Source organism: Monodelphis domestica, chromosome 1, assembly GCF_027887165.1.
Source record: "Monodelphis domestica isolate mMonDom1 chromosome 1, mMonDom1.pri, whole genome shotgun sequence".
NCBI classification, from domain to species: Eukaryota; Metazoa; Chordata; class Mammalia; order Didelphimorphia; family Didelphidae; genus Monodelphis; species Monodelphis domestica.
In genome coordinates, this window is record NC_077227.1 from 255,512,328 (window position 1) to 255,538,841 (window position 26,514).

Sequence of the window (26,514 nt, forward strand, 5' to 3'; positions counted from 1 at the left end):
TGCAATACGTGTTCTTGCTTTCATGTCATGAGGAATATGGAAATGTGTATTTCATGACTATATTGGCATAACCTATATTTACTGTCTTGGGGAGTGGGGAGGAGGGTACAGAAAGAGAAAGAGAATCTAGATAGCAAAAAGTTGGATAATTGTTAAAAAAATATATCTATACATGTAATTGAAAAACTTTAAGTTTGATAAAAATATTTTCTTTTACAACAGAAAATAAAAGAATTATTGGACTACCTGAAAGCAATGATCAAGAAAAGAGCCTAGACATCATATTTCAAGAAATTTTCAAAGAAAACTGCCCTGATATCCTAGATCTGGAGTGTAAAAAAGAAATTTTTAAAATCCAGGGGCAGTTAGGTGCCCAGTGGATAGAGAACCAGAACTGGAGACAGGATGTCCTGGGTTAAAATCTGGCCTCAGATACTCCCCAGCTGTGTGATCCTGGGCAAGTCACTTAACCCCCATTGCCTAGCTCTTAATTCTCTTCTGCCTTGGAACTGATACATATTGATTCTAAGACAGAAAGGAAAGGTTAAAAAAAAAAGGGAAGAATCCACCAATCACCTGCAGAAAGGGATTCCAAAATGAAAACTCCCAAGAATATTATGGCTAAATTCCAAAGCTCCCAATTCAAGGAAATACTATTGAAACAGTCATAAAGAAATAATTCAAATATGAGAATCACCTATCCAGAAAAACTAAGTGTTACCCTTCAGGGGGAAAAGTGGATAGAGGACTTTTAAACATTCCTAATGAAAAGACCAGAATTGAATGCAAAATTTGACTTTTAAATAGAAGGCTCAAGAGAAGCATAAAAACATGAACAGGAAAGAGAAATCATAAGGGATTCAATTAAGGATAAGCTGTTTATATTCCTACAAGGGAAGATGATACTTGTAATTCTTAAGAACATTATCATTATTGGGGCAGTTGGAAGAAGTATACATTGACAGAAGACAAAGGTGTGAGCTGACAATGATGGAATGATATTTAAAAAATAAAATTAAGGAGTGAGAAAGAAGGATTCACTGGGAAAAGGGGAAAGGGAGAGATACCATGGGATAAATTCTCTCATACAAAAGCGCTTTTACAGTGGAAGGGAAGATGAGGGGGTGGACAATGCTTGAGCCTCAATCTTATTGGAATTGGTTCAAAGAGGGAATAATACCCCCCCACACTCTCAGCTGGGTACATAAATTTATCTTATGAAGTAGAGAATAAGAGAAGGGGAGGGTTATGCCAATAGAAGGGAGGGCAGATTGAGGGAGGAGGTGGACAAATCAAAACACTTTTGAAGAGAGACAGGGTGAAAGGAGAAGGAAGGATAAACAAAGGGGTGGAAGAAATAGGATGGAGGGAAATACACAAGAATCATAACTGTGAAAAAATTTATAGCAAGTTTCACTGATAAAGGCCTCATATTTAAAAAATGTAGACAATTGAGTCAAATGCATGAGAATATGTCATTCCCCAATTGACAAAAAGTTAAAGGATATGAACAAGAAGTTTTCAAAGAAATGAAAGCCATTTATAGTCATATAAAAATGTTCTAAATCACTATTGATTAGAGAAATGCAAATTAGAACAACTCTGAGATATTACTTCACACGGCTCAGACTGGTGAATAAGACAGAAAAAAGAAAAATACATATTCTGGAGGAGATGTGGGAAAATTGGGATACTAAAGTCCTGTTTTTTTGTGGAGATATGAACTGATCCAACTATTCTGTAGAGCAATTCTGAACTATGGCCAAAGGGCTATAAAACCATGTATACCACTATGATTCAGCAATATCACTACTAGATCTGTGTGATTTTTAGATTTTCTCCATTTTGCTTAGTCTAGCACCCTGGAATGTACACACACACACACACACACACACACACACACACACACACACACTACACTGGCATGTACTAGCAAGTGACAAATCAGAAACAACTGACTGTCCCCTGGGCTATGCTAAGCCAAGCTTGAGCCACCATTGGCACATGTGAGATGCAAGAAGTGATGTAGAGAACAGCCCTTGGAGTTCTCGTGACATCCTGTGAGGAGGCTGGGTGCCAGTTCAGTCCTGGAACTCAGGCCTGGAGGAGCTCCCTCAGACAACTTCCTTGAGATGGTCATGTGGTGAGTGATAAGACTGACTCCCTTTTCCCTTGGCTCTCAGGGGAGGCCTTGAGCTGCCTGGCTCTTTTCTCTCTCTCTCTCTCTCTCTCTCTCTCTCTCTCTCTCTCTCTCTCTCTCTCTCTCTCTCTCTCTCTCTCTCTCTCTCTCTCTCTCTCCCTCCCTCCCCTCCCCCCTCTCTCTCCCTCTCTCTCTTTCTCAATTTCTTCCTCCAATTGTAATTAAATCACCATAAAACTACATTATGACTTGAGTGCTTCATTTGGGATTTAAAAAATTAAATCCCTAGTGACCAATAATTTTTACATTCAGTCTCAACCCTAAATTTACCTTTTACATCTATATCCTAAAGAAATCAAAGAAAAAGGAAAAGGATTTTTATGTACAAAATTATTTATAGCAGCTATTTTTTGTGTGATAAAGAATTGGAAATTGGAGGGAAGCTCATCAATTGGGGATTGGCTAAATAAATTGTGAAATATTATGATGCAATACTATTATATCATAAGAAATGACCAGCAGAATGCTTTCAGAAAAACCTGATAAAATGTCCATGAACTGATGCAAAGTGAAGTGAGCAGAATCCAGAGAACAGTGTTTATACAACAGCAGTATTGTATAATCATCAGCTATTCATAACTTAGCTATTCTCAGCAATATGGTGATCCAAGACAATGCCAAAGGACTCAGGATGAAAAATGCTATCCATATCCAGAGAAAGAACTGATGGAGTCTGCATGCAGATTGAAACATACTTTTTTAAACTTTCTTTATTTTTCTTGGGTTCATTTCTTTCTTTTCTTTTTTCCCCTGTTTTCTTTCACAACATGACTAAGATGGAAATATGTTTTGCATGACTGAACATGTATAGCCTATATCAAATTGCTTGCCTTCTCACTTAGGGGGAAAAGGGGGGAGGAAAAGAATTTGAAACTCAAAATTTCTTTGAAATGAATGTTAAATATTATTTTCATATGTAATTGGAAAAAAGAAACATTAAAGGAGAAAAAAATAAAGTATACTTTTACCAGCTCTCATTATGCGTACTTCATCCTACATCATAAGATAGACTCATTCTAAGATGCTGTCTTCTTTACTAGCTGTTCTCTTTCTGAATGCACCTTTCTCTTTAGAAGCCCTTACTCTCAATCATTAGGAATGATGAAAATACTACCTGTGATCCTAAGATCTTCATTTTTTACCCAGAACTTCATAATATATAATTCTGTGACTTAGAATAACACTGCCTGTTATAGTAGAGTAGTCAATATAAGTCAATACCTTATCCATAGGAGTTTATAACTGGTAATGCCATAAAAAGTTATAATTATGATTAGACTGCTCTTTAGGCAGATAGATTAGAGAGAGAGATTAAGATCAGATAGATAGATGTGTAGAGAAGGAAGGAAGGAAGGAAGGAAGGAAGGAAGGAAGGAAGGAAGGAAGGAAGGAAGGAAGGAAGGAAGGAAGGAAGGAAGGAAGGAAGGAAGGAAGGAAGGAAGGAGGGAAGGAAGGAGGGAAGGAAGGAGGGAAGTAGGGAGGGAGGGAGGAAGGAAGGAAGGGAGGGAGGGAGGAAGGAAGGGAGGGAGGGAGGGAGGAAGGAAGGGAGGGAGGGAGGAAGGGAGGAAGGGAGGAAGGGAGGAAGGAAGGGAGGAAGGGAGGAAGGGAGGAAGGAAGGAATGAAGGAAGGAAGGAAGGAAGGAAGGAAGGAAGGAAGGAAGGAAGGGAGGGAGGAAGGGAGGAAGGGAGGGAGGAAGGGAGGAAGGAAGGAAGGAAGGAAGGAAGGAAGGAAGGAAGGAAGGAAGGAAGGAAGGAAGGAAGGAAGGAAGGAAGGAAGGAAGGAAGGAAGGAAGGAAGGAAGGAAGGAAGGAAGGAAGGAAGGAAGGAAGGAAGGAAGGAAGGAAGGAAGGAAGGAAGGAAGGAAGGAAGGAAGGAAGGTTTCTTAAGCACAAATCATTTGTCAAACACAAATAAAAACAAATAAGACAATCCTGACTCTCAATAAGATTGTGTTATGAGGGAGATAACACTTAAAGGGTAAAGTGGGGAAATTTGGGTAGGGAAGGAGATACCCCAGAGGAGTTGCTAGGAAATGTCATAGAGGGGCTGGGACCTAGCAAGATAAATTAAAAGCTTCCCTATCTGAGCTAGGTGATCCAGGGATGAAGATGGTGAGAAAGTAGGGTCATGGTGAGAAGAAACCAAAAGGAAACCCAAGAAGAGGCAATAGGAAAAGGGCATAAAGGCCTTACCACCTTCAAAATAGGGCAAATGTTCATCTTAAGAGCAAGGATTATTTCAGCCATACATTGCAATGGATAGAGTTAAAAAGACCAGAGTTCAAATCCAGCCTCAGATACTTCCGAATCATGTGGCCCTGGGTAAGCAACTTTACATGTATTTGCCTCCATTCCCTCATCTAATGGGTTAATGAGTTGATAATAGTACCTATCTCTAAGAACTGTGAAGATCAAACAATATTGTAAAGTACTTTGGTGGGTGGGGTAGCTAAGTGGCTCAGTAGATTGAGAGCCACACCTAAAGACAGGAAGTGTGTGTGTGTGTGGGGGGGGGGGTAATAAAATCTGGCCTCAGACCCTTCCTAGGTATGTGAACTCAGGCAAGTCACTTAACCACCATGGCCAACTAGCCCTTAATTCTCTTCTGCCTTGGAACCAGTACATGGTATTGATTCTAAGATAGAAGTAACAGTTTTTTAAAATTACTTTGTAAAGCACTAGATAAGTGCTACTTTTTACTTCTAGCCCCCCCAGACCTAGTGCAATGTGCAGCATATAACAAATATTTATTTTTTAAAGTTTATTTAATTTAGAATATTTTTCCATAGTTACATGAATCATGTTCTTTCCCTCCCCTCCCCCCACCCCCTCCTGTAGCCAACACGCAATTCCACTGGGTTTTACATGTGTCATTGATGAAGACCTATTTCCATATTATTGATATTTGTACCAGGGTAATTGCTTAGAGTCTACATCCCTAATTATATCCCCATTGTCCCATGTGATCAAGCAGTTGTTTTTCTCTGTATTTCTGCTCCCACAGTTCTTTCTTTGGATGTGGAAAGCATTCTTTCTCTTGAGTCCCTCAGAATTATCTTGGATCATTTCATTGATATAGCGAATATTTAAATAAATCTCAAATTAAAACTGATTGATTGATAATTCCTCTAGAACCTGGTTCTTCATCACAGGCCTCATGGGCAGCATTTCAATAAGCATCCATTGTCCCCATGTGACCCCTCCTCCCTCTCCCTCCAGCTCCCCTTCAGTGTGTTTGCTCCATTGGAATATAAACTCAGGAGCAGGGACCGTTGCTACAACAACCAAACAGCTTTGTGGTGGCCAATATGTCACATAAAACACGCTCCTGGACAAGATGGCTTAATGCACTAATTTGTTGGCCAGGGAGGGAAGACCGATAGGGTCCCAAATGAGAAGTGATCAGGCCAGTGATGTAAATGTTAGTCCCCAGCAGGCTGTGCACTGCTCTGCCGCCTGGGATAATTCTCCTTATATACACTCCTACTCTCCTTCCCCTCCAGGGAGAATGTAAATCCCTAATCAAATGGCTCAAATCCAAGGACTCTCTGTTCCTTTGCCTGAGGCACCAATACAGAAAAAGCCACATTTTCACAGGTACACACACAGCTTACTTGCTGACACTCACTGTTGGTTGAGATTTGTCCTCTTGGATTTGTCTGAATCCTTTGAGGCTCATTTCCCATTCATTTTCTGTGTGGCTTTGAGAGATTCTCTCTTAGTTCTGACTTCTTGATGTTCCTGCCTACTGCGTGAGCCGCAGGAGCTCCTGTGACCCAGGAAGGAGATTTTGTTTCATTTTTAACTTGATCATAGAAACTGCTTTACAGAATCACAGCATGTCTGTTCTGGTTTTGAAGATAGCATAAACACTTCCATGCTACTCTACGGTCTCCTACGTAGTTTTCTGTTCATTGTTATAAAATTCTGATTATGGTTCTACTTACTTTTTATGCTATTTCTCTTCAGAGGTGGTTGGGATTGGGGAAAGAATAGTATCATATGGGGAAGATGGCACCATCTCTCTCCATTATTGGTACTCAGCTCTCACGTGTGGCTACAAGAAGCTTTAGCATGCACAGGGACACATCTAGTAAACCATCTCAGGGGATGGATTACACCAGGTAACCAAGGGGTGAGTTAGGGACTATCTATCCTAAGAAAGTAAAGACTTCCCCAAATGGGCAGATGAGAACAATTTGTTCTAATAGCCATGAAGGCAGCTAAAGCAAGCACTGTTCAGCCCTTAGAGCTTGGTCAGACATTGATGATGCCAATATCATCCAGTGCAATCCCAGGCAACACCAGTAATTCTGACTTGGATGAATCTGGAAGAGTTTGAGGACAGCTTTGTGTGACTCTACCTCACTTAAATCCAATTCATGCACTAATCAAGAGCTCATCCCATGATGTGATTGGTCCTCTTAAAAAATGAAGGACAAACAAAAACCATTGACTCTTAAAATTCCCTGGCCTTAAAGTTAAAAATAGTTGGAATGGTCTAGGCTTTGCTGAAGTCTGATCTTCCTTCTGGCTCTATTGCAAAGGGGTGTCAGAAAAGGATGCCATCTATTGAATCCAAAGGAAATCCCAGTCCAACCGAGGATTGCAGGGACCAAGCATAAACTAGGGAGCTGTGGGATGAATGATTAGGAGTCCTAGGAGTCCATGTGAGACAAATTGCAGATGCTGCCATGAAGCTTACAACGCTTGGGCTTGCAGCCCAAACCAGAGTAACATGTCATTGGAAAGTATTTAACAAAATAAGTGAAAATATAGATACCATTACATTTTAAAATTAGGTCAATATGTAGCCAACAAGGACACTTATGTAGGTATTTTTGTTGGTGGTGAGCCAAGTGTTCTACTCTTGGTGATCCCATTTGGGTTTTATTTTGGTCTTTTTTTTTAACTCTTACCTTCTGTTTTACTGGTTCCAAGGCAGAAGAGTGATAAGAAATAGGCAGTTGGGATTAAAGGACTTGCCCAGGGTCACATGGCTAGGAAGTGTCAGGCCAAATTTGAACCCAGTACCTCTTCTCTCCAGACTGGCTCTCTATCCACTGAGCCACCTACTTGCCCCCTCCCATTTGAGGTTTTCTTGGGGAAGATGTTGGAGTGGTTTGCTATTTCCTTCTCTAATTTATTTGACAGATGAAGAAATGGTGGCAAACAGGGTAAGTGACTTTGCCCAGGATCACACAGCCAGTAACAATCTGAGGCTGGATTTGAACTCAGGTTCTCCTCATTCCAGGGCCAACACTATCCTTTGCTCCACCTAATTTCCCCTGTGTAGAGATTAGTGACCCCTATTTCTTTCTGAATTTGACACTGTTGGTCAACATAACTCAAGATCTCTAGAACCCAGAATGACACAGAAGCAGAGAATTTCAGAATTGAGAGGGACCTCAGCAGTCATCTAGTACAAACTAAAATCTCTACTACACTATATCTGATAAAGTGTTATTTAACCTTTACTTGAAAATATCCAATGAAGAGGAGCCACAACCAGAGGAGGTTTATTCCTCCTTTCCGCTTTAGAACAACTCTAATTGTTGTGTAAATGAAGCTTATTTTCCCTCTGAAATGAATTCCAAATTTTATATTTGTCTGTTTACAATTTATAGCATTGCTTTTGCTTCTGCCCTCCAGGATCTAAAAGAACAAATTCAATTCCTCTTTCACATGACAACTTTTCGAGTACCGGAAGACAACTATCATATTTCTCCTTCCCCACACTCACAAGCCTTCTTTTCTTTAGGCTAAAGATCAAGGGTTCCTTTAACTAGTTTTCATGTGGAATGAACTTAAGACATTTCACTATCCCAGATAATATTCTTTAGGAAACTGTCAAGAAAGGAAAGAAAGAAGGAAAGAAAGAAAGAAAGAAGGAAAGAAAGAAAGAAGGAAAGAAAGAAAGAAAGAAAGAAAGAAAGAAAGAAAGAAAGAAAGAAAGAAAGAAAGAAAGAAAGAAAGAAAGAAAGAAAGAAAGAAAGAAAGAAAGAAAGAAAGAAAGAAAGAAAGAAAGAAAGAAAGAAAGAAGAAGAAAGAAAGAAAGAAAGAAAGAAAGAATGAATGAAAGAAAGAAAGAAAGAAAGAAAGAAAGAAAGAAAGAAAGAAAGAAAGAAAGAAAGAAAGAAAGAAAGAAAGAAAGAAAGAAAGAAAGAAAGAAAGAGAAAGGAGGGAGGGAAAGAGAGAGAGAGAGAGAGAGAGAGAGAGAGAGAGAGAGAGAGAGAGAGAGAGAGAGAGAGACTTAGTATGCTTTAGTAGATCCGTTTCTTTTCAATCACACCAGTTCTAGTACGAAAACACACATCACAGATTTAGAGATGTAGAGATAGATGGGACCTGAGAGGCCAGGGAGTCCCATCCTTGATCCCCTCATTTGAAAGCAAGAAAGCTAGTTATAGAGAACTGAGAAATATACTCTATATGTTAACTGTCTCCACTGATTCGTTTCACTTTTACAGCAGCATCTGTCTGTTCCTTGGATCCTGTTATTAGGAAAGAAGGAAAGATCAGTTTACAATTTTAACACAGTTAAGTAGAGGCTCAGTGGCTACTTGTTGAGGATGTTCTAGATAGGATTCATGATCTGGGTAGACTAGATGGTGGACTGAGTGTCTCTGGGGCCCCTTCCAACTGAAAACGTGTTACGCGTCTCAGGGGTTAGGGTCCTGGAAAATCTGGTAAAATTTTTGGCCTTCCTTTCCTGCCATAGAAGTCTGATTTTTTTCTTTTTCTTTTATGGGGTGTTTACAGTACCTTATTGTAAAATTTGGGTTGTGGATTTGGTCACAGGCTATGTGTAGGTCAATGTTAAAATATTATTCCATTTCTAACCTTTGTATGTTATCTGTTGGCTTTTACATTCTTTTTGCTAAGTTTAACTAAAACATAAATTATATATATATATATATATTTATGGTATTAAAAGATAAAATATGTTGATATAATACGATACTGTACACATATTTTATGCATTTCTGAGCTTTTAAACATTTTCTGTGTCATCTGCTGGCCTTTGAATGCCATTTGCAGCTTCTGCAAAACTCCCCAAAGATTCTCATTTAATTTCTCATGTCAACTGGCAATATAACGAAATCATAATGAGGAAAGTTGAGATGTGGAAGGGATACCTGTAATAAGTAATTCGTTATGCTTAAGCACTTGCAATATCTGGGAACTCGCAGCTCCTTATAACAGCCAATTCTCTTTCTGCGTAGCCTCTAATTACAAGGAAGCTTTTCTTTATGCTGAATTGAAATCTGCCTCCCTGAAATGCCCACCCACTGGTCAAAGTTCCTTCCTCTGAAGCCAAGTAGATCAAGTTTAATTCCTTTTCCACATGGCAACCTTTCAGTTATTTTAATGTTCCTAAATACTCCCTCAGGCCCCCCCAGCAAGTCTACTCTTCTCTAGGTTACACATCCTTAGTTCCTTCAGCCAATCCTCAAATGATATGGTTTTAACTCACCTTATCATCCTGATTACCCTCCTCTGGAGGAAGTCCATCTTGTCAATGTTCATTCTAAAGTGTGGTGCCCAGAACTGAACATAATATTCAAATTTCAACAGAATTCTTCTAGGCTTCCTCCATCAATTACTTTGTTTTCTTATTTGTATCTTCAATTGTAATCTTCAATTAATATCTTGCCCTCCGTTTGTTCTTTCTTTTCTCCTTTGTTGTTGCTGAGGTGTTTTTCAGTCGTGTCATACTCTTTCATGAGCCCACTTGGAGTTTTCTTGGCAAAAAAGCTTGAGTGCTTGCCATTTCCTTTTCCAGTTCACTTGACAGATGAGGAAAATTAGGCAAACAAGATTAAATACTTTGCCCAGGAACCCATAGCTAGCGTCTGAAGCCAGATTTGAACGCAGGAAGATAAGTCTTCTTGACTCCAGGGTGGGCACTCTTTGTGCCACCTAGCTACCGTCTTCCCTGCTCAAGCCTTCTCTATCCTAAAAAACAAAGCAAAAAACTTTCCTTTTATCCTCTGTCTCTTTAAGCTCTCTCCATCCCTCCCTTTGTTTTTATCTGCCTATATTTCTGTTTCTGTCTCTCTCTTCCCTTCCTCCAAAAGTTCCAGTAAGATCATAGATTTAGAGCTAAAAGGGAACTTTTATTCAACCTGATCCAATCCTTTTCTTATGAAGAAAATGAGACAGAGAGAAATAACTTGCTCCCCAAGTAATGAGTAGTTGAATTGGAATTTGAATCCAGGTCCTTTGTCTCTAAAGCCATACTTTTTCTGTGGTACTAAGGGTAGATTACATTTCATAAGAGGTCTATATGTATTCAAGTTGAAAAACATGTTCAAATGTTGTGTTTAGATTGTTAGATTATGCCCTGTAATGTCTTTATCCTAAAAGCCCAGAATTTTGGTTAAATGAAATTAAAAAAAAATTCTTGAACAGAGTTTTTTTGTATTTCTGGTAGCTTTCAAATCTTGAGATCATACACCCAGAGTTGAAAGCTTTTTTTTTTTTTAGCTAAAAGGGACATCAGAGACCCTCTTGTCCATACAACCCGTTTTATGGAAGAGAACACTTAGACCCAGAAAAGACTGATTTTCCTAAAGACCCGCCAATAAAAAGTATCAAAAATGGGATTTGATTCAGTGGTTAAAGGAGGGGTGTGGGGGAGGGGAGGGAAAGAACATGATTCTTGTAACCATGGAAAAATACTCTAAATTAACTAATTAAATAACATTTTCAAAAATTAAATTAAAATTTTTTAAATGGGATTTGAGAGTGGTTCTTTGGATAGAGAGCCAGATCGTGAGATAAGAGGTCCTGAGTTCAAATATGACCTCAGATTCTTCCTAGGTATGTGATCCTGTACAAGTCACTTAATCCCAGTTGCCAATGATTCTTCCACCTTGGAATCAATACTTAGTACCTATTTTAAGACAGAAGGTAAGGGTTTGGGTTTTTTTTTTTTAAAGGATTTGAACACAGGACTTCTGGCTCCAAAGTCAATGTGCTTTCCTTTGAGCAATACTCTCTTTGGGCAATCATTATTATATTTTATGTTTCCCAAGTATGATTTCCAGGGTCTGCCAACACTCAGATTCTAACCATGAAACATTTTAGCAGAGGTAGACCAGTCATCTTTTATAGAGAAGAAAACGAAGGTAGAAAGCAAAGAGAAATTTAGGAGTCACAGATGGAATCAGGAACAGAATCCAACGCCTTTAAATCTCTCTTTTTTCCCACTAAATCACAATGTCACTTATTAGCAGCTGCATTTCTCCCACATAATGTGAATTGGGAATAACTGGGAGCCAAATGGAGAACTTTCTAAATTCGGTGTGGGGGCTATGATTGGCTATATGTTGGGGTAGAAGTAGGAGTTGAGTCCCTTGCCTTTAGGGGAATTCTCTTTGAAGGGTGAAACAAACAAAAAAGCCCCACTTCTACCCATGAATTTTGAAGAAAAAATAAGCCATCTTTCTTTACCACCTTCAGTCTGTTTCTCTGCTCCTTTCCTCCCCCCTTCCCAGTCTCCCCAACTGGGGTTTTCTCCTTCCTCCTGGCTCTTCTCTCTCTCCTTCTGCCCGCCCTCCATCCCTGGCTCAGTGTCTTTAATCCCTGCCCATAGCGACCGGGGAGAAAACAACAACATAACATTCTCAGATGAGAGAGAGAGGCCTTCCGAGAAGCAGCACAGGACGGAGGGGGGGGGGGGGGGCAGGAGCCCAGAAGGGAAACCCATCATGCAATCATGTCTTGGGAGAAGAAGAGAAGAGAGAAGAGAAGAGAAGAGAAGAGAAGAGAAGAGAAGAGAAGAGAAGAGAAGAGAAGAGAAGAGAAGAGAAGAGAAGAGAAGAGAAGAGAAGAGAAGAGAAGAGAAGAGAAGAGAAGAGAAGAGAAGAGAAGAGAAGAGAAGAGAAGAGAAGAGAAGAGAAGAGAAGAGAAGAGAAGAAGAGAAAAGAGAAGAAGGAAGGAACAAGGAAGAAGAATGGAAACGGAAGAAGGCAGAGAACACAGAAGAACCAGTCTGATGAGACAGTCTATCTGCTGATCTGTCAAGAAGAATTTATTAAGAACCTACCTAGTGCCAAGCACTGTTATACAAGTTGGAGATCCCAAGACAAAAAGGGAGACAGTCCCTGCCTTCAAGGAACTTACAGTCTCTCTGAGGAGACTTTATGCATGAAGGTAACACGACTACATGTATGCATATAGGTACCAATATGCACAAAATAGACACTAGGTGATGAAGATGGGAACTGGTGGCAGCCGGGGATATTAGGCAAGGCTGACCTGAAGAAGGTAGTGCCAAGCTAAATTTTGAGGGAAGCTGGAGATTACCAAAGGTGGAAATGTTGAGGGAACTCATTCTAGGTTTTGGGGAATGGCTGGGGCAAAGGCATGGAGATGGGAAAGGGAATATCCCAGAAGGCCATTTTGGTTAGCCAACAAACATTCTTATAAATTAAACACTTTAAATTTTTTAAATTTTATTATATTTTTAAAAATTATTTCTTTAATTAATTAATTTTGGATATTTTTCCATGGTTACATGGTTCTTTCCTTCCCTTCCTCCCTCCCCCTCTCCCGTAGCCATTGAGCAACTCCACTGGGTTCCAAGTTAACACATATATCATTGACCAAAACCTATTTCCATATTATTAATATTTGCAATAGAGTGATTATTTAGATCATCCCCAATCATATCCCCATCAAACCATGTGATCAAGCAAATGTTTTACTTCTGTGTTTCTACTCCTACTTAAAAATATTTTTAATTTAATTTTTAAAATTTAAACAAAATACTTAAAAAGCAAATACTTACAAAGTTGGGGAAATGGTTTCAAATAGCCCCTTCTTTTCCCCCAAATGATCACCCTGTTCCCATTCTCAATGGTCATGCATAGTTTAATATCGAGGGGAAACTCCCTTTGTTAAAGAGTTGGGGGAATTAATGTATCGGGGAAAATGCACCTTAGTATTTATAGAAAGGTGAGGAGTTAATCCTTGTAGGTAGCCTAGCTGGGATATCCTTGAAAGAAGGTGTGGCCCCTCCAATGGCCTTATTTTAGAAGAAAGTAAACAAAGTTCCTTTCAGCCACAAGACCAGACAGGTGAGAAAGCAGAAGGGATGAGAGCCAGGGATTCTGAGGCATGGAAAGGTGACTAGCTATTACCAATCTCCTGCGGGAGCTCCCACACTTCTCTAATAAACTTCGGAATGGCCCCATCCACTAGGATTACTTAACTCCCAGCTACCACTGGGATGGAGAGGTTGCTCCTGGCGTCAAGCGCTCAAGACTGCCAACACCTGCTTCCTTATTCCTCTTGCTGTGAGTTATGACTGCAGCTGTGGAGGCTGCTGGAGAACCAAGAGATCCATAAATGATTTGCTGGGTCTGGGAAAACAAAGCCTGAAACCATTAGGGTCAAAGGCTTCCCATGCTGAGCTCCAAGCACATCTAGATGATTCACACTTGCCACTTTCTGGTGTTTTGGGTCTAGGTCTCTGCAGGTTTTTGTCTATCAATGCCTCCCAAACATAAGTGTAAACATGGCCTCGAGGGGTCCCTGCACTGAAGGAGTTTTCATCCAGGTCTTTCCTGCCTCTTTCAAGAAAGTCTAAAGAGAGTAGACTCTCCCTTTCTTCTACTCCACCCTCCTTTTCTGAATCTGCTGTATCTTACTATTTATTTTGACAATTAATATTATAATTTCTTCCTTCCTTCCTTTCTTTCTTCCTTTCTTCCTTCCTTTCTTTCTTCCTTTCTTCCTTCCTTCCTTCCTTTCTCTCTTTCTTTCTTTCTCTCTTTCTCTCTCTCTTTCTTTCTCTTTCTTTCTTTCTTTCTTTCTTTCTTTCTTTCTTTCTTTCTTTCTTTCTTTCTTTCTTTCTTTCTTTCTTCTTTCTTTCTTTCTTTCTTTCTTTCTTTCTTTCTTTCTTTCTTTCTCTCTCTTATCTTCTGTCTTGGAATATATTGCTTCCAAGGCAGAAGAGTGGTAAGGGCTAGACAAGGGGGTTAAGTGACTTGCCCAGAGTCACTCAGTTAGGAAGTGTCTAAAACCATATTTGAACCTAGTACCTCCAGGCCTGGCTCTCTATCCACTGAGCCACTTAGGTACCCACTCACACTCTTTTATTAATTCCTTCCAATCTGGTTTATCACTCATCTAAAACAAATCTCTTTAAAATTGCCTATGAATTTTTTTAACTCTTATTTTGTATTGGTTCCAAGGCTGAAGAGTGATAAGGCAATGACAAGTTAAGTGACTTTCCCAGAGTAACACAGTTAGGAAGTGTCTGGGGCCAGAATTAAACCTAGGATATATTTCTATGCCTATTTCTCAGTCCACTGAGCCAACTTCCCTCCATGTTTCAACTGGAAAGGACCTTAGAAGGTAGCTAATCCAACTCTCTCATTTTATAGATGAGGAAATTGAGGTTCAAAGACATTGTGTGTCTAAAGGAACAAAAGCAATAAATGCAGAATGAAGATTCAAAATCAGGTGTTCTGATGCTAAACCCATCACTCTTTCCATGATGCCATTTTATATTCCCTAATGTGATTTCCTCTGGATTTTTTTTCCTTATGACTGCCTAAATATCATTGGAATCAGTGGAGTATCCCTCAGGTATCCTTTTTCTTACAACATAACCAACCCACCTTTTTCACTCATTCATGGCAGCTGGCATGGTAGAATAGAAAAGGCACTGGTTCTGGTGTCAGGGTTTGTGGTTGTCATTCAGTCATTTTTCAGTTAGGGTTGCAATGGGGTTTTCTTGGTAAAAATGCTGGAGTGGTTTGCCATTTCCTTCTCCAGTTAATTTTATAGATGAGGAAACTGAGGCAAATAGAATTAAGTGACTTGCCCAGGATCACACAGTTAACAAGTGCCTAAAGCCAAATTTCAACTTGTAAAAATGAGTTTGCCTGATTCCAGGCCTGGGACTCTATCCACTGTGCCATCTGGCTGGAGTTAAGGGGCTTGGATTCAAATCCTCGAATATAGCCTGTGTGTTTTTTTTTAACCTTGTTGGGTCTCAGTTTCTTTATTTGTGAAATTGAGAGGTTGCACTAGATGACTCCAAGGTTCTTTGCAGTTTTATGTCTATCATCCTATGATCTCTCTGATGACATCCCTTAAATATTCTTTTATGAAATCCTTGGGATAGAGTACCAGGCCTGGAGCAGAAAGGCTCATCTTTCTGAGTTCAAATCTGGTCTCAGACACTTATTAGATATGTGACCCTGGGCAAGTCATATCACCTTGATTGTCTTAGTTACTTCATCTGTAAAATGAGCTGGAGAAGGACATGGCAAAACACTCCAGTATCTCTGTCAAATAAACTCCAAATAGGGTCATAAAGAGTGGAACATGACTAAAAAATGACCAAGAACAAATGAAATCATTCATAAAATATTGAGCCTACTCAGGCTCAAGGTCCATCTATATTTACTATATCTATATCTTTTCTCCATATCAGAAGTGAAGGCTTTGATACAATAATCCTATTTCCTTTACTCTCTGGCTCAATTTTTGACCACCCCATTTGTGTTCTACTCTTTGGCATTTATGTTCCCTTTGATACAAATCTATATAGTCGCTAACTTGTCTTGATCTTCAGTCTTCTTATAAATCCCATTCCCTGATTCTGCATCCCTGATGGCTTTGCTGTGACCCCATTCCCTGATAATCCTCCTGACTTTCTCCAGTCCCAGATCCTCAGCTTGGATCCCATAACCTGTTTACTACTGACAATGGGCATTTTAGGGAGTGACTGCCCCAATTTGATTTGCCTTCTCCAGGATATGGCCTGGGTGGCTTGCATGTGACATCTCCTTACTTCAAGAAAGATCTGTGACTTCATCTATTTGGATAAACTCTCAAACACTGGAAGGCACCAGCCTTCTAGTTCCTGGAATCTTGGGAGATGCTTTGCCATGTACTTCCATGAGTTCTCCACAGGAGATTGAGCTAGTGTGCTAGAGGTCTTCCCCAGATCTCTTGACATTGCACAGATGCAGAAGGAGTATGCGGGCATCCTTTAGGAATCTCTATTGGTACCTCTTTCTTTTCTGGTCATTCATCTCCAGATGAATTACGCTACAATCTGGTGTGCAATTCTTAACTTGTGGTGCATTGTAGCCTACTTATGCCCACATCACTCCTTTCTATCAGCCTTTGAGTCATTTGAAGCTTCAGAACCTCAGGTATAACCTATGATTTACATCCATACAATATCCTCAGAAGAACTGATTAAGTAAATTCTTATATATTGAGTAATTACTCCAAATGCTAAGCTCTGGGGATAAAAGAAAATGCAAAAACAGTCTTAGCCTCAAGGAGTTTACAGTCTAATAATGCTGACAACATACAAATGTGTGAATTGAATGTTTGGGGAACCCCCCCAACCTGATCTTGGAAGTCTCTCCCAATATGGGGTCACAGAGTCATGTCTTAATTTGTCAACATGGCGGACAAGACTCCTGACCCTGGTAGTTAAGGAATGTGAGTATAGAGACTGAAGGGAAACTCTGACCAATTAGAAAATTTTGGGGGAAGGGTTTAGACTGAATTTTAAAAACCAGCATGTGAGGAGGGTGAGCTCTCTTTCTACCATTTTTGGGGCTTGGGAAAGGAGCTTTCTTACAACTTATCTATACAACTAAATTTCAGGAGATTCTTCCTAGAAACATTTTCCAGGAAAAGGTTAAGGACTTAGAAAAGCTCAGACTGAGGATTCAAGATGTGGTTGAAAGAAAATTGGGGTGCAAATGTAAACAACTCTGAATTTTCATCTTGTACCCATCAAACTGGCAAAGAAGAGAAAAGATGAAAATTGTCAGGGTTGGAGAAAAAGCAGGAAAATAGGCACTAATGCACCATTAATGCAGTTTTGAATTGGTCTGTTCTGGAAAGCACCTTGCAATTATGTGATAAAAGTCACTAAACTGTCCATATTCTTTGACCCAGCAGTACTATGCTGAAGCATAAATTACCCTCCCTCCCCTAGGAGGTAAATGAGAGAAGGGGGGACTCACTCATTTACCTTTTGGGGAAGGAAAGTTGTACATGATGGGGGAAGGGAGAGAGAGGGGGGGTGGAAAGGGAGAGAGACAAGGAGAGAAGAAACAGAGGGACAGAGGACAGGAGAAAAAAAGGAGAGAAAAGGAGGAGAGGGAGAAGTTATAGCTAAATAATTCAGTGAATAGAGGGCTCAGCCTAGAATCTTGAAGAGTCTGAGTTGAAATCCAGAATCAAATATTCACCAGCCCTGTTTTGTTTGCCTTTTAATCCACCAGAGAAGGAAACTCCAATATCTTTGCCAGGAAAACCCCTTACATACAGAATGCCATCCACCTCCAGAGAAAGAACTGTTGCAGTCAGATGCAGATCCAAGCATAGTTCCTTTCCCATCAGTGTATTTACAGTTTTCTTGGGAGTTTTGGTTTTGTATAAGTTGCTCTTACAACAAGATGGAAGTGTGTTTTGCATGATAATAAAAAGAAAATTTTAAAAAGAAAAAGAAAACCCTCTACTGGGTCACAAAGAGTTGGAAGTGACTGAACCAAATAACAACAATATAACACACTCACATACACACTCTCATACAACTCTTTTTGTGTATCAAAAAATGAAAACAGAAGGGAGCTCATTGATTGAGGAATGGCTGGACAAAATGTGATTTGTGATACATGAATGTGATAAAATCTTATCCCACCATCAGAAAAAAAAATGAGTAATTCAGAGAAAACGAGGGACATTCAAATGAACTGTGGCAGAGCCAAGTTAAATGCGAGAGCCCAAAAGACAGTTGAATGCTAAACTCTTCAATCTTAGTTCTGGGTAACAGATGATGAAACTCATTTCCCTCCTCTTAGCAGAGGTGTGAGGCACTATGGGCACAGAATGTTGTACATGTTATCAGTCTTGGAACCTTTGTAGGTCAGTTTTGTTTAACTTTTTTTTTCTGGTTTCAAAAGAGGGTTCAATGGAGTAGAGAGAGTGTAGGGACAAAAATGGCATCAAACAAAAGGCATTAATAATGTTCTTAATAAAGAAAGAACAAATATTGGACTGAGAGATGAGAGAGCTGGGCTCTGCTTTGAGCTATGTGACAATAAACTAGTCATTCCATTCTCTTGTTCTTCCCTATTTGCAAAATGAAAATAGTTGGTCCCTTTAGTTTTTTCTAGGTCCAATATCCTATGATTTCATAAAACCTCTTCCAGCCTGTGAAATCAGTTTGTTGGATGGTGACCACAGTCATTTACTAAATGGTGCACCAGAGAGTAAATGCTGTGAAAGACTTAGTACTGGGAAATAATTGGAGCTGGGAAAGGCTTTCCTGACCACATCTACATATGAAAGGCCAGGAATGTGACCAATCGGGTAGGAGAGACTGTAGCCTTGATTCCTGGGCTTCCTTTAACTCTGGGCCTTCCTTGTCCCCTTCCCCTCATAACTCATCTACATGAGAAAACAGAAAGAGCTAGGAGTTAAGAAAAAAAAAAGAAATTACAGGACCCCAAAGTTTTGGGGTAGTTATTGGACAATCAGTCCTTGAGTTGATCATGTCCACATGTAGTCTAACCTTCCAAGATTAAAATCAGGAAGCATCATCATAAACCAGAGATCCAAAACCCTGGAATAAGTAGTTTAGTTAAAAGAAAAAAGTCTTGAGCCTGAGGTCATTAGCTTCACTAGGAATGTCTTTCTTCTTTCTTCTAAAGAGGGGGAAATCTACAGTTAGAGAAGAGAGACAGCAGTAGCCTAGACTCTGAAAAGAAGATAACCCATCAACCCCTAAAGGAAAAAAGCAGAATTTTGGGGAGGTTTGTATTGTTTTGTTTTTCCCTTCAGAGAAGACTTTCCCCCAGGACTGGCACATGGATTCTCAAAGAATGGATTTTGAATTAAGAGTACTTCAGAGCCCTTTCTCCTCATAAAAAAGAAATCACATGATGAGAAGGGAGGAAACAAACATTTATTAGGCCCTTTCTATGAGCCTGGCACTATGTTAAATGCTAAGTGATCTTTTGATCCTTACAACAAACCTGGAAGGTGGGTGATAGACAAGCATTTAAGCTGAAGCCAAAAGCCAGAAGCATTGAGAAGCTTCAAAGACACATACTAAGCGATGCACTGACTAGCAACATCTGGTAGAGACTGTGTTCAGCAAAGCAGCATTTTGTGGAGACCAATTGGAAGCAGGCCTAGTGCATGAAGAGTAATAGCACCATTAGAAAATAGCAGCATCCCTGCTGACCATCAGTGGTGTCAGCTGTCCCTCATTGTAGGTGCTCTGGCCACAAATGTCCTCTATTTGTGCACCTTTCTAAATGCATGCCCCTGACACAGTGTCCCTATTGCTTATCTCCTTATGTGTGTTACCTATGTGCCAATGTGTAATCCCCAACTCCATCTGTATCCACTCTTCTTTTGGGGAGTATGTGTATTCATGAGAGAATATGACCCCTGTGAATGGAGAAAAGATATGTTGAAAAAGAATTTCTCTCTCCATTATGTCACTCTGTTACCGTCATCAATCAGTGACCTGGAGGTCATCTACCACTGAATAATTCAGGTATGGATATTATAATATTAATTAAAATATTAATGTAAGATAATGTTAGAGGGGGTATATTTGATGGGTACTTGACAACTAATAGATCAGGCAGCTATCTTTCTTTTGTCTTACCCTTCTCCCTCTAAACCTCCCTTCCTCCCTCTTCCAATCTCTCTTCCTCCCTTCTTCTTCCCTTCAGTTTCCCCTTCCCCCTCCTTCTTTAGCCTCCTTCTAAGTCACTCAGGGTGGTCTATGATGTTTCAGAGGAAATATTCTTTTCTCTTCTTTATGTCAAGTAAGGGTTTATTGGGGAAAACAGGAAAAGATGGAGGATGGAAGAAAAAGGGTTGGAGATTTCCCTATTATCTACAGTGAATCTTAGGTTGGAGGATATTGAGAGAAATGGCCATTCAGTCACTACCATGAAACATAGCAAGTCAGAGAGAGATATATGGACTATTGTCCTTCTTCTTCTTCCTTCAAATCAGCCAGACCACCTCCAGCTTGATTTCCCCAAGTCTCAGAGATAAACCCAGCTTCTTCAAAGTCACCACCATCAGCCAAGAAGCCCATAAATCAGTCAGCAGTTGGCTCTTGCCTTCCACTATTTCCCAGTAACATTCCAAAATGGAATCTTCCTTTGATTGACAACTGATCAACCTCCAGCTTTTTGTCTTGCTGCATGCCTTCCCTCTGGCTTTTGAATGCTTTCCCAATTCCTCTTTCACAATATCCCTTAGAGAAAGGAAGTTAAAAGAACCTAGTAACCAACAAGTTGGGAAACTGATTACACAGGCACTGCCCCTCTAAGTGGTGCCAAGCAAATTAAGAAACTATGATTGGTTCCTGAGATGTGATGTGGGAGAGTTAGTGGGTGAAGAAAAGAGCTTATAAGGTCAGACCAGGGGGGTGTTTGGGGTCTTCTGGCTGGAGTGTGGATCCTGAAGAAACCCTCATCGGTGATGAACTTCAGTCCATCATGGTAGCCAATAGAGTAGTGTGCTAAGTAACTCTCTACCTCTTTCCTGCATTTCCCTCTCTACTATTACTACTTTGATGCAATAAAATTATTAAAGCTAATAGCAGCTTCATAATTTAATTTTAATTATTACAGATATTATTGCTACTTTTCTTGCCATGTTATTTCATGTAATACCTTTGTCTAAACTAATTGTGCCCTCTTGCTGACTATTAAAGGTAAAAACATTGATGGGGATACATGAGCAATAGTTTTAGTGGACTTTGAGACTCTGGTTTTCAATATTTAAGACATTCTCAACATTACAGGCAAAAATAATAATTATGAAGATCTTTCCTGCAGTAGTTTTATGAGAAGCTGTCAGTGAAGTCTCATTGTTCTCAAATCAATTTAACAGTGAAAGGGAACCTTGATATTAGACTATCAAATGGCAAGGAATCCCAGCCCCAGAGAAATTCAAGACACCTGATCCTGAAGGAGTATTCTAAACTGTTTTGAGAATGAAAAAAGATTGCAGTCTTCAAAATACTGGCAACTGCTCATGAACTGTAGCTCATGAATGGTAATTGAACATTGATCTCCTAGTCTTGCCTTCTAATTTATTGACTTCCAGTCAATCAGACCAAGATGGGAAGAATTATTCTCCAAGAGGATCTTGGGACTTCTGGATTGAGGAATCCTCAATCAGTGAAGAAGATTAATAAAAGACTAATTTGCTTTCCACCAGAGAGCCATATCCTAGTATCTAGGATCTTCCCTTCCTTACTCTGCCCTAGGTTAGATATCTTTCTCAAAGATACAAAGCCATTTTTGTGCTGTGGCAATATCATAGCCAATGAGATTTATCCAAGGCATGATTACTACTAATTGAAAACCAAAGATACAAAGCCAAAGATAGGAGAGATCACCCAACACCACACTACCATGCTACACCTCTGGGAAAATACAAAACAAAACATTTATTAGGGTTATTGACCTCAAAACTTGTAGAGCCAACATGTAAACATAGCCTTTTAGAATTCGAAAGGCAAAAAAACCCTTCATTTCCCACCCACCCCCTCCACAATTCTCCCTCTGCAGTAATTTTCTCACTATAGCTCTGCAGAATCATGTTTGAATTATAAGAAGTAAGAGATCCACTGCTGATAGGATATGCTATATTGGCCATTTTTATCATCTAAGCATTGGAAGATTTCTCAACACAAAAGTCCCATGACCCTTCTGAAGAGTAATTCCTCCCATCTTGGTTATTTGACTAGAAGTCAATAAATTAGAAGGCAAAGCTAAAAGATCAAAGTTTAATTACCATTAACTCATGAGCAATTGCCAAGTGAAAGGAAATGTGTTGAACAAACATATATAGATATATTTGCAAAAATATATCTATAGATGCTGAACAAAGATATGTGGGGGGGGGCAAGTTTGAATGGTCTTAAGACTGACATATACTACAAAAGAAGTCTATTGGGAAAGGCTGTTCAGTCACTTTCTTATTTGGGAAGTTGAAAAATAGAGACAGGATGTCAAATGATTACAGGAAGAATAGGTTAACATTAGGGTTGAAACTTGTTAACTTCGAGGTCTTAGGAGTTGCCAAAAATCAGGTTTGTACCAGTAGGGATATTATCTCTATAGTTAATCTTATCAGACTATCATAGTGAGGCATGAGGTCTCTAAAATAGTAGAAGTCTCCTTCAAGGTTGGTAAGGTTTATTCTGTCCTTGCCAAGCTATTTTCACAATTTATTTCTTTGATTTCTACACTTTTGGAGAGAGATGTCTTCCCAGATGTCACCCAACACTCTAGTACAGTGATGGCAAATGTTTTAGAGACCACATTCCATGTCCCACCCCTCCTTACCCCACATAAGAGACAGAGAAAACTCTCCCATTGGGGGCGAATGAAGTGAGGAATGTCCTCAGCAAGTGTAGAGAGGGGGAGAGGAGTGGTCTGAGCACTCTGCTCCCCACCAGCTCTTTTGCCTGTGAGCTGCCTACCTTACCCTATGTGCATGCTGCTGGGCAGAGGGACAGGGAGTGTGAAAAAATGTCAACAGACATGGTGGAGAGGGAAAGGGGAGCAACTGCGCCCAAGTCCCTCTACCTTTTTAGTAATGAACTGGGAGGGAAGGGGAGGCAGCAGTGCATCTATGTGCCATCTTTGGCCCCTGTGCCATAAGTTCATCATCACTGCTCTAGCCTATTTTCTTCACAAAGCATTCCTAGACCTCACTGCTCCTAATCCAAGTTGAACATTCTTGAGATTCACTTCAAGCTCTTTAATCTATTTAATGTAAAAAAAGTGACTCTAGTTCTGGATTCTACCTCTTTTCTCTATCACATGGTACATTTATTGCCTATTGATTGTTCTATAGAGTAATAGCACCAAATAGATCTTTAAATAAGGTATTTAATGCTTTGTTAATAAAGACAACACCTAAAGGCAAGCTATTGTGTATTGAGTGGGAAAATCCTAAAAAAAAAATCTGAGTCCAAAGCCTGACTTTGAGATTTACAAACTATGTGGTCACATGCCAAAAAAAAAAATCACTAGATTCAGTTTATTCACATTTAAAATGGAATAATTATACTTATTCTATCTACTTCTTAGGGTTGTTCTTTGGAAAGATCATTAAATACCTTAATGTACCATGGAAATGTAAACTATTATTCTATATGTAGGCTGGGGCAGAAGTGGATCCAGAGAAGGGGCTTACAGTCTATCCAGGGTCCTTTGGTCATGTTTTCCCACCTTCTTATACTTCTGAGGGGCTGCTTCACCTGGCAGATTGCCACCATTACCATGTGTTTCCCTTATGCTAGAACTGCTAAAATTCCCAGAGGAGAGAAAATAGGAAGGGCACATAGCTCCTGATAACATCTACTTTCCCATTCCCCTCCCAGAATTCATCTTTTACTCATATCTCCCTTTCCTCACTCTCCATTGCTAAGACTCCACAGAAACTTGGAAAAGGCTGAGGATGCTTTCACAGAAGCATTCAGCAGGACATCGGTGACTCTTCTGCCAAAGCACTGCTTTCAGGGCCACCCACTTCATTCTCCAGCTACAGACAGCCTTTCTGCCTCACTTGGGAAATGGAATGGAGCTGGAAAAGGTTATTCCTTCTGTTCCTATAAGAGTACTTTTTACTGGCACACTGAAAGTGAAATGAAAAATCAAGCCCATTACTTTAGTATTAAAGTAATTTCCTATTACCTCTTTTTTTCAGCCCTTACCCTCTGTCTTAGAATGAATATTAAGTATTATGTCTAAGGCAGAAGAACTGTAAGGGCTAGGAAATGAGGGTTAAGTGACTTACCCAGGGTCACATAGCTAGAAAATGTCTGAGGCAAGATCTGAACTCAGGACCTCTCTTCTCCAGATCTGACTCTATCTGCTAAGTCACCTTGCTGCTTTGCCTGTTAAGTCTTAGTAACTATTTATTGCCCAGGTTTGGAAAGAAAATAATTATGCAAGTAGATATTCAAAAGGAGTTAACTTTGCTTAAAATAAGAATCTTAGGTAAAGAACAACACCTCAACTATTGGAACCACCACCAAGAACAAAGGCAAAAATCAAAAGGATTTTTTAATCCTTAATTTGTGAACAATCCTGACAAACCTGATTATCTTATTGGCAAACCCAAACCAGAGAGAGAGAGAAGGAGAAATATATATATACAGAGGGGGAAATATATATATATATTTGTGTATATATTTTTGAGCGATACAGAGATACAGAGAGAGACATACAGAGAGACGGAAGGAAAAAATATATATACAGAGAGAGGGAAGGAGAAATATAGAGAGAGAAAGAGATAAATATATACAGAGAAAGGGAAGGATTATATATATATATATGTATATATACAGAGAGAAGGAAGGAGAAATAAGTAGTGAGATATATAGAGAGAAATATATATAGAAAGAAAGAAATACATCTATATATAGAGAGAACTATATATACAGAGAGAAAGGGAAGGAGAGAGAGAGATATACAGAAAGAGAGAAATACATAAATGCTTTATCAAAATAGATGGTAAGATAGAGGCACCTACAGGACCCCAATACTGATAATAGTGAGAAATAATAACTGGCAATGATAAAAGAGACAGAAAAACTACAAAAAGCAGACAGAAGTCATGAAGCACAGCAGTCAGAGTCCACAAAAAGCCCTACACAATTCAAAAGACCCTCAGGGGCTTCACGATATTAAAGCCCAATATAATAGGTTTCACCAGGGTTGCCTCAGTCATCAAGAAAAAAATTTTGTTCCGTGTGCAAAAAAAATTCCAAGGAAGTATGTGATACGTTTGAGAAAGAATTCCATTTTAAATGGTAAAAATAACCCAAAACGTTGACATCTAAAGAAGTAAACTCATTTATCCAGTTCTCCAGAATGGTGCTTTCCCGGAGGTTTCCAGTTAGTCAGAGTTTTACCGTCTGCATTTTCATTCTAAAGGAATAACTGTAAAAGTCTGAATTCGGTTGGATTTCCATTTTCTTTCCCTTATGATTATTATTTTTGAAAGAAAGCAGTCTTACATTAGAAACTTAAAACTGAAACCAGTCTTCATATAAATTTCCCCCAGTTTGGAACATATTCCTTGCCGTGTAAATGAGCCCGGGTCGTGTCCCCAGCCCAATCCTTGGGGAGCGCCAGCCGGGAGGAGGACCTCCTCACAGCTCGGCCTTGCCCTGAAAATCTGTGGGCTGTTTCAGTTTGCTCCTTAAACGAGCGGAGCGATTCCCCAAGATCCCCGAGGTGTCTTGAGAGATGTGGCTGCACAGATGAAGGTGTAATATCTAACGTGTTAATACATTCATGATGTCGTCTAATGAGGTGAGGTTACAGGGACATTGCCAATAAAAACATCCAACGTCTATGCATTCCTTTCTTTCTCTAAAAAAGGGGGTTGGAGAGAAAAAAGGTCTTTCATTCTCTTCCCACCCACATGCTTATCCGCACCGGGACCAATCCTTCACCTAGTAAGCACTCCCCTTCCATCTGCCCCAAAACTCAGACTCCAGGTTATTTTCCCCTCTCTGTGACCTCAAAATCCTTGTGTTCTGGCCCGAGCCTGGTTATGCCTCTTATGAGTCCATTAGTTTCCATTTCTGGGTAAATTCCATTTCTCAATTCCCTTGAATATTCTCTCCTTTCTCAAATTCCATGTCCTACAACCAACGTGACCCTCAGCATTTTAAGCCCAGAGAGTCCCTAAAGACTGACCCTTGGGGGAAGCTACTTGACTTAGTGGACAGAGAATCAGGTCTGAAGATGGTAGGCCTTCAAATACTTCCTAGCTGGGTGACCCTGGGTAAGTCACTTGACCCCTATCGCCTAGCCCTTACCTCTCTTCTGCTTTGGAACTAATGCTTTGTGTCAATTCAGAGACAGAAGGTAAAGGTTTAAAAAATAAAAAAATAAAAGAATCATTCCCCTAGTCCTAAAATCTGCCTTGGTTCTAAATTTTATGATTCACTTAGAACCAGGCTTAGCTTAGTGAATAGTATGAAAAGATTGGAGTAAAAAAGATGCAGGTTCAGATCGTGACTCAAGCACTATTTATATTATCCTGGAAGTTACTTAAATTCATTTATTTGCTCTTTTGTAGATGACATTTTATTACATTTTTTTTGTCTTAAAAATGTTATTTAATTAATTTATTTAGAATATTTTTCCATGGTTACATGAATCATGTTCTTTCCCTCCCCTCCTGTAGCCAACAAGCAATTCCACTGGGTTTTTTTTACTTGTGTCATTGATCAAGACCTATTTTCATATAATTGAT

The 26,514-nt window shown here is 39.6% G+C and overlaps 1 protein-coding gene and 1 pseudogene across 1 annotated transcript in view; one reads left to right on the forward strand and one right to left on the reverse strand.

The window, feature by feature from the left end:
* The first annotated feature begins 21,526 nt into the window (after positions 1-21,526).
* Positions 21,527-21,610, forward strand: LOC130456806 (U4 spliceosomal RNA; annotated as a pseudogene).
* A 3,682-nt stretch (positions 21,611-25,292) lies between these two features.
* LOC100023259 (annexin A11-like) overlaps positions 25,293-26,514 on the reverse strand; it is a 60,318-nt gene continuing 59,096 nt past the window's right edge. Inside the window, 1 exon segment of the mRNA XM_056816123.1 lies at positions 25,293-25,554. Within this exon segment, the coding sequence (XP_056672101.1) occupies positions 25,293-25,554 (262 nt within the window).